The sequence below is a fragment of the Hippocampus zosterae genome, chromosome 7 (assembly GCF_025434085.1).
Source record: "Hippocampus zosterae strain Florida chromosome 7, ASM2543408v3, whole genome shotgun sequence".
NCBI classification, from domain to species: Eukaryota; Metazoa; Chordata; class Actinopteri; order Syngnathiformes; family Syngnathidae; genus Hippocampus; species Hippocampus zosterae.
This window is the reverse complement of record NC_067457.1, coordinates 9,039,577-9,054,451: the sequence shown is the minus strand read 5'-3', so window position 1 is coordinate 9,054,451 and position 14,875 is coordinate 9,039,577. Positions and strand designations below refer to the sequence as shown.

General features: G+C 40.0%; 1 protein-coding gene across 2 annotated transcripts in view; it reads right to left on the bottom strand.

Annotated features, from left to right (window-relative positions):
• Window positions 1–874: 874 nt before the first annotated feature.
• The window catches only part of jmjd1cb (jumonji domain containing 1Cb), a 99,462-nt gene continuing 85,461 nt past the window's right edge, over window positions 875–14,875 (bottom strand). For both annotated transcript variants that reach the window (XM_052070960.1, XM_052070959.1), the window contains 16 exons: window positions 14,357–14,558; window positions 11,111–11,325; window positions 10,661–10,813; window positions 9,711–9,800; window positions 9,282–9,406; window positions 7,806–8,028; window positions 7,468–7,679; window positions 6,831–7,178; window positions 6,573–6,741; window positions 6,396–6,486; window positions 6,177–6,307; window positions 5,327–5,449; window positions 4,931–5,070; window positions 3,416–3,592; window positions 3,157–3,288; window positions 875–2,290 (listed from right to left, as the gene is read on the bottom strand). In XM_052070960.1, the coding sequence (XP_051926920.1) occupies window positions 2,180–2,290; window positions 3,157–3,288; window positions 3,416–3,592; window positions 4,931–5,070; window positions 5,327–5,449; window positions 6,177–6,307; window positions 6,396–6,486; window positions 6,573–6,741; window positions 6,831–7,178; window positions 7,468–7,679; window positions 7,806–8,028; window positions 9,282–9,406; window positions 9,711–9,800; window positions 10,661–10,813; window positions 11,111–11,325; window positions 14,357–14,558 (2,642 nt within the window). In that variant the 3' untranslated portion in view covers window positions 875–2,179. The remainder of the gene's footprint in view (window positions 2,291–3,156; window positions 3,289–3,415; window positions 3,593–4,930; window positions 5,071–5,326; window positions 5,450–6,176; window positions 6,308–6,395; window positions 6,487–6,572; window positions 6,742–6,830; window positions 7,179–7,467; window positions 7,680–7,805; window positions 8,029–9,281; window positions 9,407–9,710; window positions 9,801–10,660; window positions 10,814–11,110; window positions 11,326–14,356; window positions 14,559–14,875) is intronic.

Here is a 14,875-nt window from a genome sequence, read left to right as displayed (position 1 = left end):
TTCAAAATCAGTCCTTGGTCCCTGGCCTTGGAGGCAAGTCCTTGGCCGTGGCCTTGCCTCGGAAAATTTTCCAAGTCCTTGGCCTTGGAGTCAAGTCCTTGTCCTCGGGTTGCTGGTCCTTGGAAACAACACTGCCAAAGCCAAGGACCAAGGACTTGACTCTGAGGCCAAGGCCGAGGACCAAGGACCGCCCCTCGGTCCTCGAGCCAGTCCTCGAGGCCAAGGACCGGCTTGAGGAACACATCTGTGGTCACAGTGCGATTTGTCCACATCATTTTTCGACTCTTTGTGATCTCTTGTTCCTCTCCTTCCTTGAGGCAGGAGGCAGAAATGTATTTTCTTCAATATCAAAGCAGAACAGCACTCGGAGAACTCTTGCTAGGCTACTAACAAAAGTGGACCAGAAAATAAATGTACGGCACATTTATTCGTATTATTTGTCATCTTTACTACACAAGAAATAACATCAATAATATTTCAAATGAAAAAAAAGTGGTTATATTTCGTGAAACTTCTAAATTTCATCCTATTTATTTGGTTTTGTAAACCTTTTCTCGGGATTACCAAAACTCGCATAATTCAATGACACGGCGCAAAGAATAGCTAACAGAATGACACTGCCATCCAGTGGCGATGATGTGAAAGTGCAAGTGTGGAGCTTTTGGAGTACGTATCGACTTGTCTTTAAAACCCAAACATTTCACACATCAGACGTCATTTTCATGTTCATTACATTAATGAATTTACACATTTTATCTTTTTTTTGGATTATATTAATTGAAAAACAAGCGTTCGTGCCAATTGAATGTGCCATGTCACTCATCTCTACTAATCCACATCATAAACTCGTCCAAAAGAAGAAAGAAGACAACAATTTTGGTTTGATAAATCCATTTTAATGGAAAATGTAAAACCCCATTTGGACTTCATTTTACAAAGCATGATAACACATTTGAAAATTTTTAATTGAAGCAAGACGTGTTTTATAAAAATACCTCAGTCAATGTATATATGTATATATTTACACTTTGTTAGTTTTTTTTAATTACTGTATCTTTTAACTTCAGAAGTTCAACATAGTAAATCTCAAAAAAAGGAAAATGAATTATTTTCTTAAATAAATTACATCTTTTTTGTAAATGTCTGTTTTACAGGGAATACTTTTTTTCATAAAATGCAAAACTGTATGAGCAACTATTTTTTTCTGTACATAATACAACTTTAGACAATCTATACAACAGTTTGGCAGTTTATCTTCAAAAATGTATTTATGGCATGAGGACATTAGCATTTTCCAAAGTTACAGGCAATAGCTGGTGCATGTGTGTGTGTGTGTGTGTCCTCCATCACAGTAGAACCGTTTAACAACTGAAAACCATGTAGAGCAAAACAAAGGTAGGAATAAAAGGAAACAACTGTACAAGTCACATTTACATGAATCCTTTTTTGTCTCATTAAACATCACATTTACACAAAACTACAAAATAAATACATCTTCACAGAGGAAAAACAAAGTGACTGAACCAAAAAAAGGAACAAACGAAGGGGCCGCGGACTCGACGCAAACAGCTGATGATTTTTGCATTGCATTCCCCCCCCCCCTCCCCCCCGCTCACATAAAAAAAAAAAAAAATTAGGGGGTAGGGGGAGATTCCCCCCCTCGCCGCTGACCATCAGAAACGATGATCCTGAAGTTGCTTGCTTGCTGGTGATGATTTGTAATCAGCAAAAAAAATAATAATAATAACATCAAAAATCAGTTCAAGAAATGTACTGTATGGGCTCTTGCTGCAGATTTTAACCTGTGGTTCAAAAGGGCAGGACGTAGCACCTTCAGTCTGTCCAGCTGCCCCAAAGCAGCACTTGGGCTCACGTGACAGTCGCACTTCAGAAGTCAGTGGCTGTGATAAGGCTCCCAACCCTCTCTTTCCCAACATTCTGGGGTTTTTTTGTTTTTTGATGATCAAAACAACAGTGGATGGTTTGAACCCCGGCCTGTCCAGTCGGCCCGCCTCTGTTTGAGTGTCACCTCTTGGCACAAAAGGTTTTAAGGGGTCGGTGTAGGGTTAGCCTTTTGCCAGCGACGTGAACGTCAACCAAATCGGGGAGTCTCCAGGATCACGTAACAGCTCGATTCCCGACAGTCTTCTTCCGCAAGTTACACGACATTGAGGAGCTGCTATGAGTTCTCTTCCTCCTCGTCTTCCTCCTCCTCCTCTTCCTCCTCAGAAACGCTCCTTTTCAACGAGCTCACGGCCTCCTTCACACAGTGGTACAGGATGTTTTTCACCTGTGGGGGAGAAGAAGGAAAATTGGATTCATCCCGCAGACAATTCTGGGATTTAAGATGGAACTCAAGCATGTTCCCATTTTTTTATGCCACCAATCACAAGGGTGGTAAATTTCTAACAATGTTGCCAGAAGCTTCATTCCAGAGCGTACCGAGCTACTATGAGCATCTAACAAATGCATTTTTATTCAGAATCAATTGCCAGTAAATTAATGAAGTCTATTTAGTTCTTTTGACTGTGTGGAAGTGATTGTGGGTCAATGTTGTGGTTCAAGTGGAAACAAACAAGACCTCAGCAAAGGAAAGTTGGATATAATTTGATCTATAGCGCAATCTCACACCAAAAAAAAAAACATCAACAAATAATCCAAATTAAATAAATAAGGACATGCTATACCAGATCTACGGGGCGGCATGGCTCCGTGGTTGTTTTCCAACCCATTGTCGAAGTGTCTTTGAGCAAGATACTGAACGCATACACCCCAACCCCACCCGGTTGCTCCTGATGTTGCGCTTTGAGGACCCGAGGTAGAAAAAGCGCTACATAAGTGATTGTCCAGTTGCCGCGAGGTCAATATAAAATATTGGTGCTTTTATTTTGAAAGCTGCGCTTTTATGCGTACATGTGTAGATGCTAGTACAAGTGAGGTCATGAGCAAGAGCTATGATTTGTCTCAAGTATTGCCCACTTCGCCACGTTTTTCATGATACAGCATTTCGCAACAATTTTTTCCCCCCAAAAAGATCTTCACGGAAAACCCAACAGAGGTTCTAATGCGAGCAACATTCTTTTTACCCGCACGCTGGAGAGAAGATTCCAGAATGAGTTTCATCAACTGACCAACTAACTCTTTTGACATATTCACCTGCAGTTTGTCTTCATAGTTGACTTCTTCATGGTTGGGCCTGAGCTGCTGGGTCAGGTGGAAGGAGTTGGTCACATGCTCAGGAGACACAAAGTCATTGATGACCTGAACGCAGCTGTGGAGGTTCTGGACCTGACGGACAAGGTGAGCCAGTAAGACTTGCACGTGCCAGATAGAGTGACAACAGTTAGGTGAAACGAACAATACGGTTGCCATGTTGATTTTGTAAACTAGTAAACCTAACTCTGCGTGTGTATACCTGATGCATAGAACCAGCTGGTATTAATACAGAGTCTCCCAGGAATTGAACGACAGTCCAACCCTGCACCCCGTGCTCATCCAAAAGCTGCTGCCGCTGTTTCTTGCTCAGGTACCAGCCCTGCTCTCTGATTGGATCCTGGTCCACTGAGACGTCCAATCCCTGCTCCTTACAGAGCTAACGTGGTTTGTGGCGGCATCATTAAATGGAAAGAGGGAAGGGGGGAGGGAGAGGTTCAATTTTTCTCAGCAGGAGTCCTCCAATTATCGTGATATACTGTATGTAGCATCACAAGTTATTAACAAAACGGATGATAAAGCCATCTTGAATGAAACGCAAATGTCAACTGTATATCCAGGGTTGGGTCACAGCAGTCTGAGCAGGGAAGTCCAAAGTTTCCTCTCCCCAGCCACTTTGTCCAGCTTCAAACGTATTTGCAAACGCGTTTGAACATACGACTAGGCTAAATTCTAAAAACTTGCTGAATGGAAATCATGCACCGCGGATATAATAATAAAACCATAGGAAATACTAATGTGTAACGGTTACCGTATTTTTCCGCACTATAAGGCGTACCTAAAAGCATTCAATTTTCTCAAAAGGTGACAATGAATTTGTTGAATCCATTGTCTTCAGCACTTTTGTCTCTCATTTCTTGTTTTGTCATGCCATTTGTATTTAGGTTTCATGTCTGTGTTTGTGAACAGTTCTCATAGCTTTGTGAATTATATAAGGCGCATAGAATAGAAGCTACAATAGTGGCTGGGGTTGCGTTATGCATCTACTAGATGGAGCTATGTTAAAGGGAAAACAATACAATATAGCTTTATTCATATTGCGCTTTCACAACGACCGCTGCTTATCAAAGCTCTTTACATAACATTCAAAATACTAAGTTCAAGAAATCTGAATATTGATCCTTATATAAGGCGCATCGGCTCACAAGGCGCCTTTGAGAACATCGAATGCTCTTAGGTGCGCCTTATAGTGTGGAAAATACGGTAACTGTGAACATGAAAGAAATTCCAAGTTAGCATTTCGACAAACATTAACACCAAATACTCATTCTGGCTGATTAGTATAGTCCTAACTCAGTGTGGAGGGAGGGGCAAATATATTGGGGGGAAAAATTGACACGAGATGTAAAGTTGCTGCTCCTTTTGGTTTGTGCAATTACTGCAGATGTTGCAGCAGCAAGTCACTCACATCATTTGTATGACAGTCACAAAACAGGCATGAAACGAAGAAAACATTCTTCCAAAAAGAAAGCGCAACAAAAAAAAATATTGTGTGATTTTTTTTTTTTAAACCAGGAACAGATATGGAAATAATTAGTTTTATGTGAAAAATTTGTTATTTTTAATCTACTCTTTTAAAATAGAGAAAATTTAGATTTAAATAAATGATACTGTGATCGAACATTTATGATGCATTCTTTCTATGGGAATATATTAAACAATGAATACTTCATGAATTCAGTGTGATAATGAATTAAACGACTGCTTCTTCTGTTACCTTGTACAAGAATTCCCGGACTTTGTCCATGTCTTTGTTGAGGTAGATGTGCCATAGTGCCCCCGGTGTTTCACTGGAGTCCTTCAGCCTCTTCCGAACCCCTTCATCGAGATTGTCCTCTTCCAGACGCTTTAACACTCCTCGAACCACACATTTTCAAAACAATATTTAGACATTTCCTCTGTTTCGAGTATTATAGAAAGCTAATTCATTCGTCTTTACTCCCACGCATTTACAGCACATTTTAACACTGTAAGGCTTCTGTAACATGACACCACTGACTCATTCCTACAAGTAAATGTTACTTTCTATTAAGAAGTAAAGCATTCCAAATGATCAGTTTTTGTAGCTATTGTATTGTGTTGTAAAACTGAAGAGACATTTTGGACATTTTACCTGTTTTGGACAATACTCCGTTGCCCTTGGCCACTCCGACATATACTAGAATCGAGACCACATCTGAGACTTCTACGTGCAGGTTGGCAGTCCCAAAGTCCTGGTCCTGAGATGCAGCTACACCTGCAAAATGAGAATCAACTGATTCATCAAGAGTAGGGATTATGTAGAAGAAAAGGAACTGCAAATAAATGGTCGGAGACAATCACAACATATCCTATTTGAACATTACCGTATTTTCCGTGTTGTTAAATTGTTATATGGCGCTTCGGATTACAAGGTGCACCTTCAATGAATGGCCTATTTTCAAACTGTTTTCATATATAGGGCGCACAGCATTATAAGGCACATAAAATAGCGTTGTGCATCCACTAGATAGAGCTACACTAAAGGCAATATAATACAATACAGCTTCATTTATATCGAGCCTTCACAACTGTAACAACACGCTCTACAGAACATTTAAACTACTACATCCAAGAAATCAGAATATTCATCCATATGTAGCTCCCTCAGGATGTAGCATGAAGCACGAAGTCCATAAAAATACAGGGTTTATTCATTGGCAACCCGTGAGAACTGGTTACAAACACGGACATGAAACAAATTTCTTTTGACCGTTCAGCTCCTTTTTTGATACCAGCAAGTTTTGGAAAAAAGGGACAAAGACATTGAACGGTTATACATGTCTGCTGAATTAGGTTGACTTATAGGTTCTCAGGTTCAGTCTAAAATTTGCCTGGAAAGGGTGAATATCCCTGACTTTTTGTGAGTAGTGCGGCTCAACATGTCATTTATTTTATTTCAATATTTGCATTTATTTTATTATTCATTCACACTAAGGCTTTACCATAGGCACAGCAGAGTCTTGGCCCCAAATCTGGCCGGACGAAGAAAGACGGCAGATGAGATGCTAAGTTTAGGCTTCCTTCTGGGTCCGAGTACTCGGGTAGCGGCAGGTTCTTCATTAAGTCATCATACCTGGTGGAAGGACAGAAATTGGCGTTTGATTTTTTTTTTTTCATGAGCTGAACAGAAGTGTAGAAATATGTACGGTGCCGGTATGGACCTTGAAGGCATGAGAGCCATGAACTCCTCTCCGGAAGGCCAGTCCTTCAGTCTGTAAACCACAGGTTCCCCATCCTTGGACTTGAGTCGTTCTAAACAAGGTAGAGGATCTTTGTTTAATGAACAATTGTGAGATTTTCTCTCAATAACCCAATCAAAGGTCAGCGCTTGAACTCACTGGTAATGTCCTCAAATCCATCCCAGAACTCCTTGATCCCTGAGTTGGAGACCACTTGGTCTTTACAATTGAGAAGGTCCCCCTGATGGTCTGCAAACTCCTGATTGAAAGAGTCCGCTTTCCATAGAGTGGCATTCAGACGCTTGTGGATCCCGGACACCAACACGGGCTATGCAAAACATATACATGACGCAAATTACAATTTCGAAATCTCACACTAGTTGTGGCACTTCAACTACGAATACAAGTGACATGTACCTGGCCCTGTTTCCAGCATTCTCTAAAGAGCTTCCAGTTATTCTGGTTACGGTGATCTTTGAGCCAAAGTAGTCGTCCGTTATTGAGCCAGCAGTGGGGAATATCCGGATGCTGATTGGATGAATCCTCTGCAATGACTGGAGGAACGGCCAATGACTTCTTCTTGTCTATTTTGACGTCTTCCGGGGCGACGGGTGCAGGGTTGCTATTGTTGGCAGAGATGACTGGCTCTTGCTTGATTGAAAGCTTTGTGGTGATCGTCTGGCGACTGGCGGGGATTTTGTTTTCAACGACTGATGCAATGATGTCATCGAGGATGTTAGGCATGGTCCGGCCACCTTTTCCAGTCTTGAAAAAGACATGAAAAATGTGTATTTTATACAGAAATTACATATTTGGCATGTCTTTTTTTTTTGCATGTGTTCGCACAAAACTTTGTGCAGTCTCGGCCCTCTAAATGTTGCCACTGAAGCATTAATTCAATAAAACAACGTTGAGCTCATCGCTAATATTAACTCATTAACATGCACTCATATTAACATGAACTCATTCACTCCCAAAGACGTCTTTTAACGTCTTTTCAGACTTGGTCCAGAATTGGCTGGTACTGAATGAGTTAAAATGCTCAAGCGTGCACCTGTGAAGCAGTTGAATATACTGGCGCAAAGGCGATTCCAGCATCGGTGGATCCCAGCTTGAGCTTTCCTGCAGTGGTGGTGAGCAGATCTCTGAGAGTGGAGCCCTGCTCTGTACTGTTGGCAATCAGTGACGTGGTTTTACATTGCTGCAGAACCTCCAGGCTGTCGCCTTCTTTCACAGATTTCCCCAGTAGCATCGAGTCTTTGTTTTCTGTTTTGTAAATTGGAGAGATTACCAAATATTACATTTTGGTGAGCGGTACTGTATTCCAATGCACCATAATTATTCTGAAATCATTTGAGAAAGATAACTGTTCGATTGATTTGTTCGACTTGCCTTTTTTTTCCTCTCTGGATTTCTGCTCTGCCAGGTCAGCCAGGAAATGCAGAGGTGATTGGGACTCCGGCGGGGTGACCGCACTGCCTTCATCGCTGGCCGGACTTCTTCCTCCTCCGTTGGTTTCGATTTTAGTCCCACATTGATCGGAGTTCTGTTGACAGCGTGGCTCAGTCTTCATCAACGACAGCTTGTTGCTATGGTTCAGTACATTCTGCAGTACCTGGGAGAGAGTGGTCAGGACCGAATGTTAAATGACTACTTGCGTCCAATCAAAAAAAAAAAAAAACATTTGGGATCTTAGTAAATTAGGCACCTAATGTCCGTTATGTTTGGTTAGCACAAGTCCTCAGATGTGTGCTCTAACACGGCCGGTTGGATTGCTCGTACACATGCAATGTCTAATGACTTAATTGGGATCATTCCTTGCCAGTTATTCTCATTATATAACTGGTGAATCCAAAATAATAAACAGAGTCAAAAACTTCCACTGCACGATCAATCACATGCCTGTACATGTGGACGGGCGAAATATGTGACAGAGTTACAGTCATACCTCGGTTTTCGACCACAATCCGTTCCAGAAAGCTGTTCGAAAAGCGATTTGTTCGAAATCCTAAACTATTATATCGGCTTTATCTTGCAATCGCCACGAGCATTACCACATAGCAAAAGAGTTAGCCTATCCTTCATAGGTTTGTGGCCTGGAAACGACCACGTGTGCACGAGGATGTGTCACTCGGCAGCCGAGTGGCGTATTCGGGTTGGCTCAGTTTGGTCGGAAACTGTTTTTTTGGGGGACGAAATCTCAGGCGCAAAAATCTCTAATTTTCTGGTCGAAATCCGATTTGGTTGATAACAGAGATGTTCAAAAACCAAGGTTTGACTGTAATTTGATCGCTCATCCCGCCAGTTATTCTCCAAAACCATGCACAATAGAAATATGCAATATTCAGCAGGACTGGAACTATTGCTACGCATAGTGAATCGACCTTTTCTATAAAATTTTCCCTTCCTGACTACTTTTAGAACATTATATGTAATGAATTATTTCCATAATAAAAGTTAAAAAAAAAACAAATATCTGACATAATTCAATTACTTCACTTCCATTCTGGTTTTATAAAAACAACAGCTAAACGAAGAATAGATTAAGCACCGTTTCCATTTGCAATATGACGTAAATTCTTTGGTGGCAATAATTGTACAATAACCATTAATTTTCGACCATTTTTTGACTGACTTTACTCGAAAGGCCAGTTACACCCTGAACTGTTTGTCGGTCATTCACGGGGCAAGCTAACATGCCTTGCGATATAATGTGAGAATGATTCACTGAGTTCACTTGTTGTGCATTTGAGTACATCATGGCCGCTGGAGGCTATTCGTATTATTTACGGCACCGAAGAAAATAGGTATTATTGGAATGGATGCTAGTCTGCTGTCGTCTGAAAAGACAAAACACAAACACGATACCTGTGAAACACCATTGGTGGTTGGTAGTTTGCTGAGGAGATTCAGTTTGCTGGTGCAGGCACAATGCCGTTTGATGTTGTGTTTTTCTCTCAGCGAATGCATAGAGGTCACTAATTCCGTAAGCACTGAAAAATAACGGAAAAGTAAAACAAATATGAGAACTAAGCTACATTGTAGAAACCATTGGTTTAGTTCAATTATTCAGTGTGAACAACGTAACCCTCATTTTAAGTAGGAACACATCAACGCAATCAACTGAATGTGTCGTTGGAACAATTAGTCCATTTGTTTTTTTATTTCTTTTCAAACAATTGATCTGCACTGCTTTTTTTGCCACATTCTTGACACATTTGTATGACGTCAGAAGCTATCGGTTCTCACAATCCTGTGCAATATGGACGGATGAAGAGTCAGAACGATACTCTTTACCTGTGCCGGGTATGATCTGTGTTGGCATGAGGTGTTTGTGATCATGAGGCTGGCCTTTCACACACTTCAGCCAGCCATAGAGGTCTTTATCTGACAAGAGAAATATATAGAGTCAGAGCAAATATTAACGTATATTCCAGATTATAAATCGCAGTTTTTTTTCATAGTTTTGCCCGGGTTGCGATTTATAACACATAATTTCACATGTTATGTTCACATTGAACCGCAAGGGGGGGCTGTAGGCCTGTGTTGATAAATCGACGACAGGTCTGACGTAAACAAAGTAAAATAGTAAGCGCCACGTCGAGTTGGTGGTGTTGTTTCAAAGTGACACCCAAAATGAAGATTTCATTGGATTTAGTGTTTTGGAGTGACATTGATGGTTTGGTAAACTTGTTAGCGTGTTCTTTATGCTACAGTTATCTGAATAACTATTAATATGTTACGTGAACTTAACAGGCACGTTCTCAATTCGTTGTTTATGCGTCACGTCACATTAGCATATCGAACACTTCTTCAGCTGGTTGTTCTCTATTTTTATTTTAAATTGCCTTTCAAGATGGCATGTCTGTACTTGGTGTATGATTTTATCAAATAAATTTCCCCCCAAAATGTGACTTATGTGTTTTTTTTCCCTTATTATCCATTTTATAGTTGTTGCCATTTATGATCCGGAAAATATGGTAAAAAAATTGGTGTACTTTACAGGAAGTGATCATTTTTGTTTGTTGTTGTTTTTTTTTAGTTAGGCATGATGGCAAGATGCTTTCACATTGCTTGAATGGATTTTGTTCCTGAAATTAAATCAATGAAAATGGTTGACTGTATTGTGCCTATCGTGCGTAGGTTTTCAAACATAAAAAAAATCTATACTTATTTTTTGTCGACTGATTTGACCCGTTAAATTTGGCCTTTTATGATACTTACATCACCCCAACCATACAACTGACCTTTGGAGCTCCTTCTTTCCTTGGCCTTGTAGCAGTCCAGACAAACAACAAAGCCACATTTCTGACAGACCCAGTGGATGTTAAAGAGCGTCGCCTCACAGGCATCGCACATCTCCCTCACTCCCTTAACTGCGCGCTTCCACACGAGCTTGGCTGAAACGGACACAAAAAGTCATTCACGCTACAAGCGTAGAGGTTTTGGTATAAGATATACAGTTGTCCCTCACGATATCACGCTTTTCACATGACAGGATTTTTTGCAATATTACAGGATTCGGTGATGCATTTTCAATTGTGTTTTTTTTAACCAATAGCAACTAACTGAACGCATAACAAGGTAATTCACTAGCTGCACTGCCACAACCGACACCCTTGCCCAGAAGCACTTAAAATCCAGTTAAACGAGGGACTACTGTAATCAAAATGGGAGTTATTGTGAGGACAACACACCATCCTTTTTGACCCAGGAGGCTGCCATATTCTCCATCAGGACCATCTGACAGAACATGTCTCCTATAAAGCTGAGGATGTACTTGGCTGTAGTTTGGTCCAGGTGACTCTCCTCCATTGCTCCGGGGATCCACAGGGCAAGTGCCTCGTCATCAAACTGGTCCGGAGTGGAAAAACCATCCATTCGGATGACGCCATTTTTACTGTAGGAAAGCCTGAAAAGGGGGAACAGGATAAAAATAGTCAAAACTTGAGAACATTAGAAAATATCTATATTTTCTTGAACTCAGACATCCTCGCAGAGAATAGGATTCAAAAGTGATCAATCATTGATTATGATTACTAAATATTATTATTGAATAACAATAACAAGACATCTTAGTCTTATACAATTTTAAATAGTTGGTCCAACTAAAAATAGTCTGGAGTTTCTGGACCCCCCCAAAAAGTGGCAGTGGATTGCGTACACAACAGATGATATTATTTGGACATGCGGGTTGTTATTTTAGTCTGCAAACTGAGGAATGGCGCGGATGAAAGTTTGAGATGGCGGCGAAAAAAACTCACCAAGGTCTACTAATTACGATATTTAAGAAATGGGAATGCTTGTCTGATTTTTCATATGAATCGTCCAAAGGGCGTATCACTAAACTCACCTGTGACGTATGCACAGAACGTGAGAGTCAAATACGACGCGAGGCACGATTACGTGGTAAATTGGTCATTACATTTGTAGGCTAATCGCTGTGAAAAATATTAACCAATAAAAATACTCTGATGATGCCACATGAGTACACCAGTTTTTGATGCATTTATTTTTTGGAATAAACCTGGAGTACACAGCTACTGATGTAATGTTCATTGTTAATGCATCGTTTTCAAACATTGACCCTTGAAACATTATACTTTTGAGTTTCGGAATTCTTGATTATCAATATCAGTCAAAATAGAAAAATGGGTTCCCATGATGAACGTTTATGGAACCCAACATTTGTTATCGTGGTTTCCCATTGGGTAATTCGACGGAACCGAAAAACGGTTACCATGAATTTCCGAAATCCTCAGGCCTGCTCATGAATTATTTAAATTTTTTGCAGCATTTGTTTATCATTGTATGTATATGTGGTTGTTTGCGTTATTATCATATGCAATTGAATAAGTAGACCCTTTCAGAATTCGAAATTTGGGACTCTCTTAATCCATATTGGCACTCATACTTTTCTGATCGTGAAGATAAGATCAGATAAGATAAGATATCCTTTATTTGTCCCACACTGTGGAAATTTACAGCCTCCAGCAGCAAGAATATAGGTAGAAAGAAGAAAGAAGAAAAAAAATAAACACCGTTCAATTAAGTGCAATATAAATACAAAATGGATAAATCGCAGTGCTATTTACAATTGTCTTTCACATCATTTAATGATTATTATTATTATTATTGTTGTTATTTTTATTCAGCAGCCTGACAGCAGTCGGTAGGGACGAGCATCGGCATCTCTCCTTCTTGCAGCGCGGGTGTAACAGTCTCTGGCTGAAGGAGCTAGGTAAACTGTAAAATTATCACTGAGAGATTACCGCTTTTTCTGCAGTCAGTGATTGACTTCTATGCAAAGTCATTTCTCAACTTGTGTTCCATGCCATGTCATGCCTGTTGAGTGTTGATTTACTTCATATTAAGAAACTACTGCACTAAAACATGTATTTTTTCTCTGTATAAATAACACGTACCCTGACTGTTCTACTCTTTGAATAAAAACACTACATTCAAGCGTTAGGGAGTGCAAAGGGTTATGATGGAGGGGTGTTGCAAATCATGAAGACCTGCAGAGTGGTATGATAGCAATTTTTTATACATGTCCTCGGCTAGGCCTCAGTTTCAAAATCAGTCCTTGGTCCTTGGCCTTGGCCTCGGAGGCAAGTCCTTAGTCCTTGGTCCTTGGCCTTGGCCTCATAAAATTTCTCAAGTCCTTGGCCTTGGCCTTGCCCCGGAAAATTTTCCAAGTCATTGGCCTTGGCCTTGGCCTCGGAGTGAAGTCCTTGGCCTTGGCCTCAGGTTGCCGGTCCTTGGACATAACACTGTTTTTTATCTAGTTTCACTCATACCAGCCCTCCAAGGGAAACAGTAACTTCAATGTGGCCTGCGACAAAAATTATTTTGACACCCCTGGTGTATTGCAACAGACTGAATGAAGGTCAGACAGGGTTAGAGAACAAGAATCAGAGGCGACGTACGGGCGAGAGAGACGGTAGGAGATTGCAGTTGCGGCAGGTCTACAGTGAGGAAAGATTATAGAGCAGCAAATCCTCTTTGACAGAATTTACACAGGATGACCCCCGGCTGCAAATGCTGTTGCTTATCCATCTATAGTGACTGTGTTTACTGAGTATCCATACTGTAGAAACTGTGTGCGTTTGAGGCAAAAAGGACAAATAAAATATATGTTGAAACAATAAATAAATAGGTACATTTATGTATGGACAGCTTTGTGATTCTTTTCAAGTTTGATTTTACGCATCGTCACGTTTCTAAAAATAATGGCCAAATTAATTTTTTTCAGTTTTTTTTTCCAGAAAAAAAAAGAAAAATGGATTCAAATACAAATTCTATTTATATAATTTCATTTCAGGGGTAGAATTGAATGATCCATTTGACGAAGAATGTAGCCAATTTCATAATTTAATTGCAGGGATATAATTTAATGTCATCATGAGATGTTGAATGCATGAAAAATATTTGTTTTTAAATCAAAAATTGACTTACAGTAAGCTATTATCCTAAGAGACATGTTGTTTTGGATTTTTTTGGGGGGCATTGGGAACCTGCATTTTGTATTTCATCGGGTTGTCTGTGTGTTATATTCAAATTGATTTGATGAAGTGAAAGCATTCTGCGTGACAGATATCCAAAAATTGTGTTTATGTTGTGGCATGTTTTTAGCGCATTCAACGGACACTCACAGAACATCTCGATTTTTTTCAGTATTTATTTTTGTTCTCAAATTTCCCAAGCTTGCTCACAACACACTTTTTAGTGGCAAGATAAAATGGATGATTATTTTCATTTCATTTCAAGTACTGTCTGTCATGTAGGGCAAATAAAGTATCCTGCAATTTCGCATAGTTGTACTTACATTTTATTTCAATACATGCATGGATTTATTTTTCTTAGTATTGATACAAATGAATAGATATTGCAACACAAAGAAGAACAAGACAAAGTATAAGATAATGCTGTCAACCACTTACCGTCTGAAATAATAGAAACGACAAAAGACAGGAGAATGGGCCGCCTCTTCGCCTTTTTTGCTGCGGATAATCCGACACTCCCGACACTTTTGCAAACTGGGTCCGATTTCTGAACAAGAATCATCCTGAAGGAAAGACTCGCCCGTCTGCTTTAGCTTCTTCACCTTGCGCCAATCCTTCAGGACAGAACGTGGGATCCCATCTGCAAAGGATGGATATTAACACATCAAGAAAAGCACTTTAAAAAAAAGAATTAATAGCATCTCACGTTAAAATTAAATACAAAAGATCAGAGTAGATGTTTTCCCTGTAAGGTAAAAGGAAGACTTCTAGCTCCATTCATGGCCACTTATCCCAAAATGTGATTACGACGGTCAACGTTATCTCAAAAAAATAATTAAAAAAAAGAAAAAAATCGGAATACCGCGCGAAAATCGGAACTTTTTCCTTTATATTTGGCAAGCTTATTATCCACACTCTTCTCTGTGGTGTGTTAAATTTATAAGTACAATTTATAAG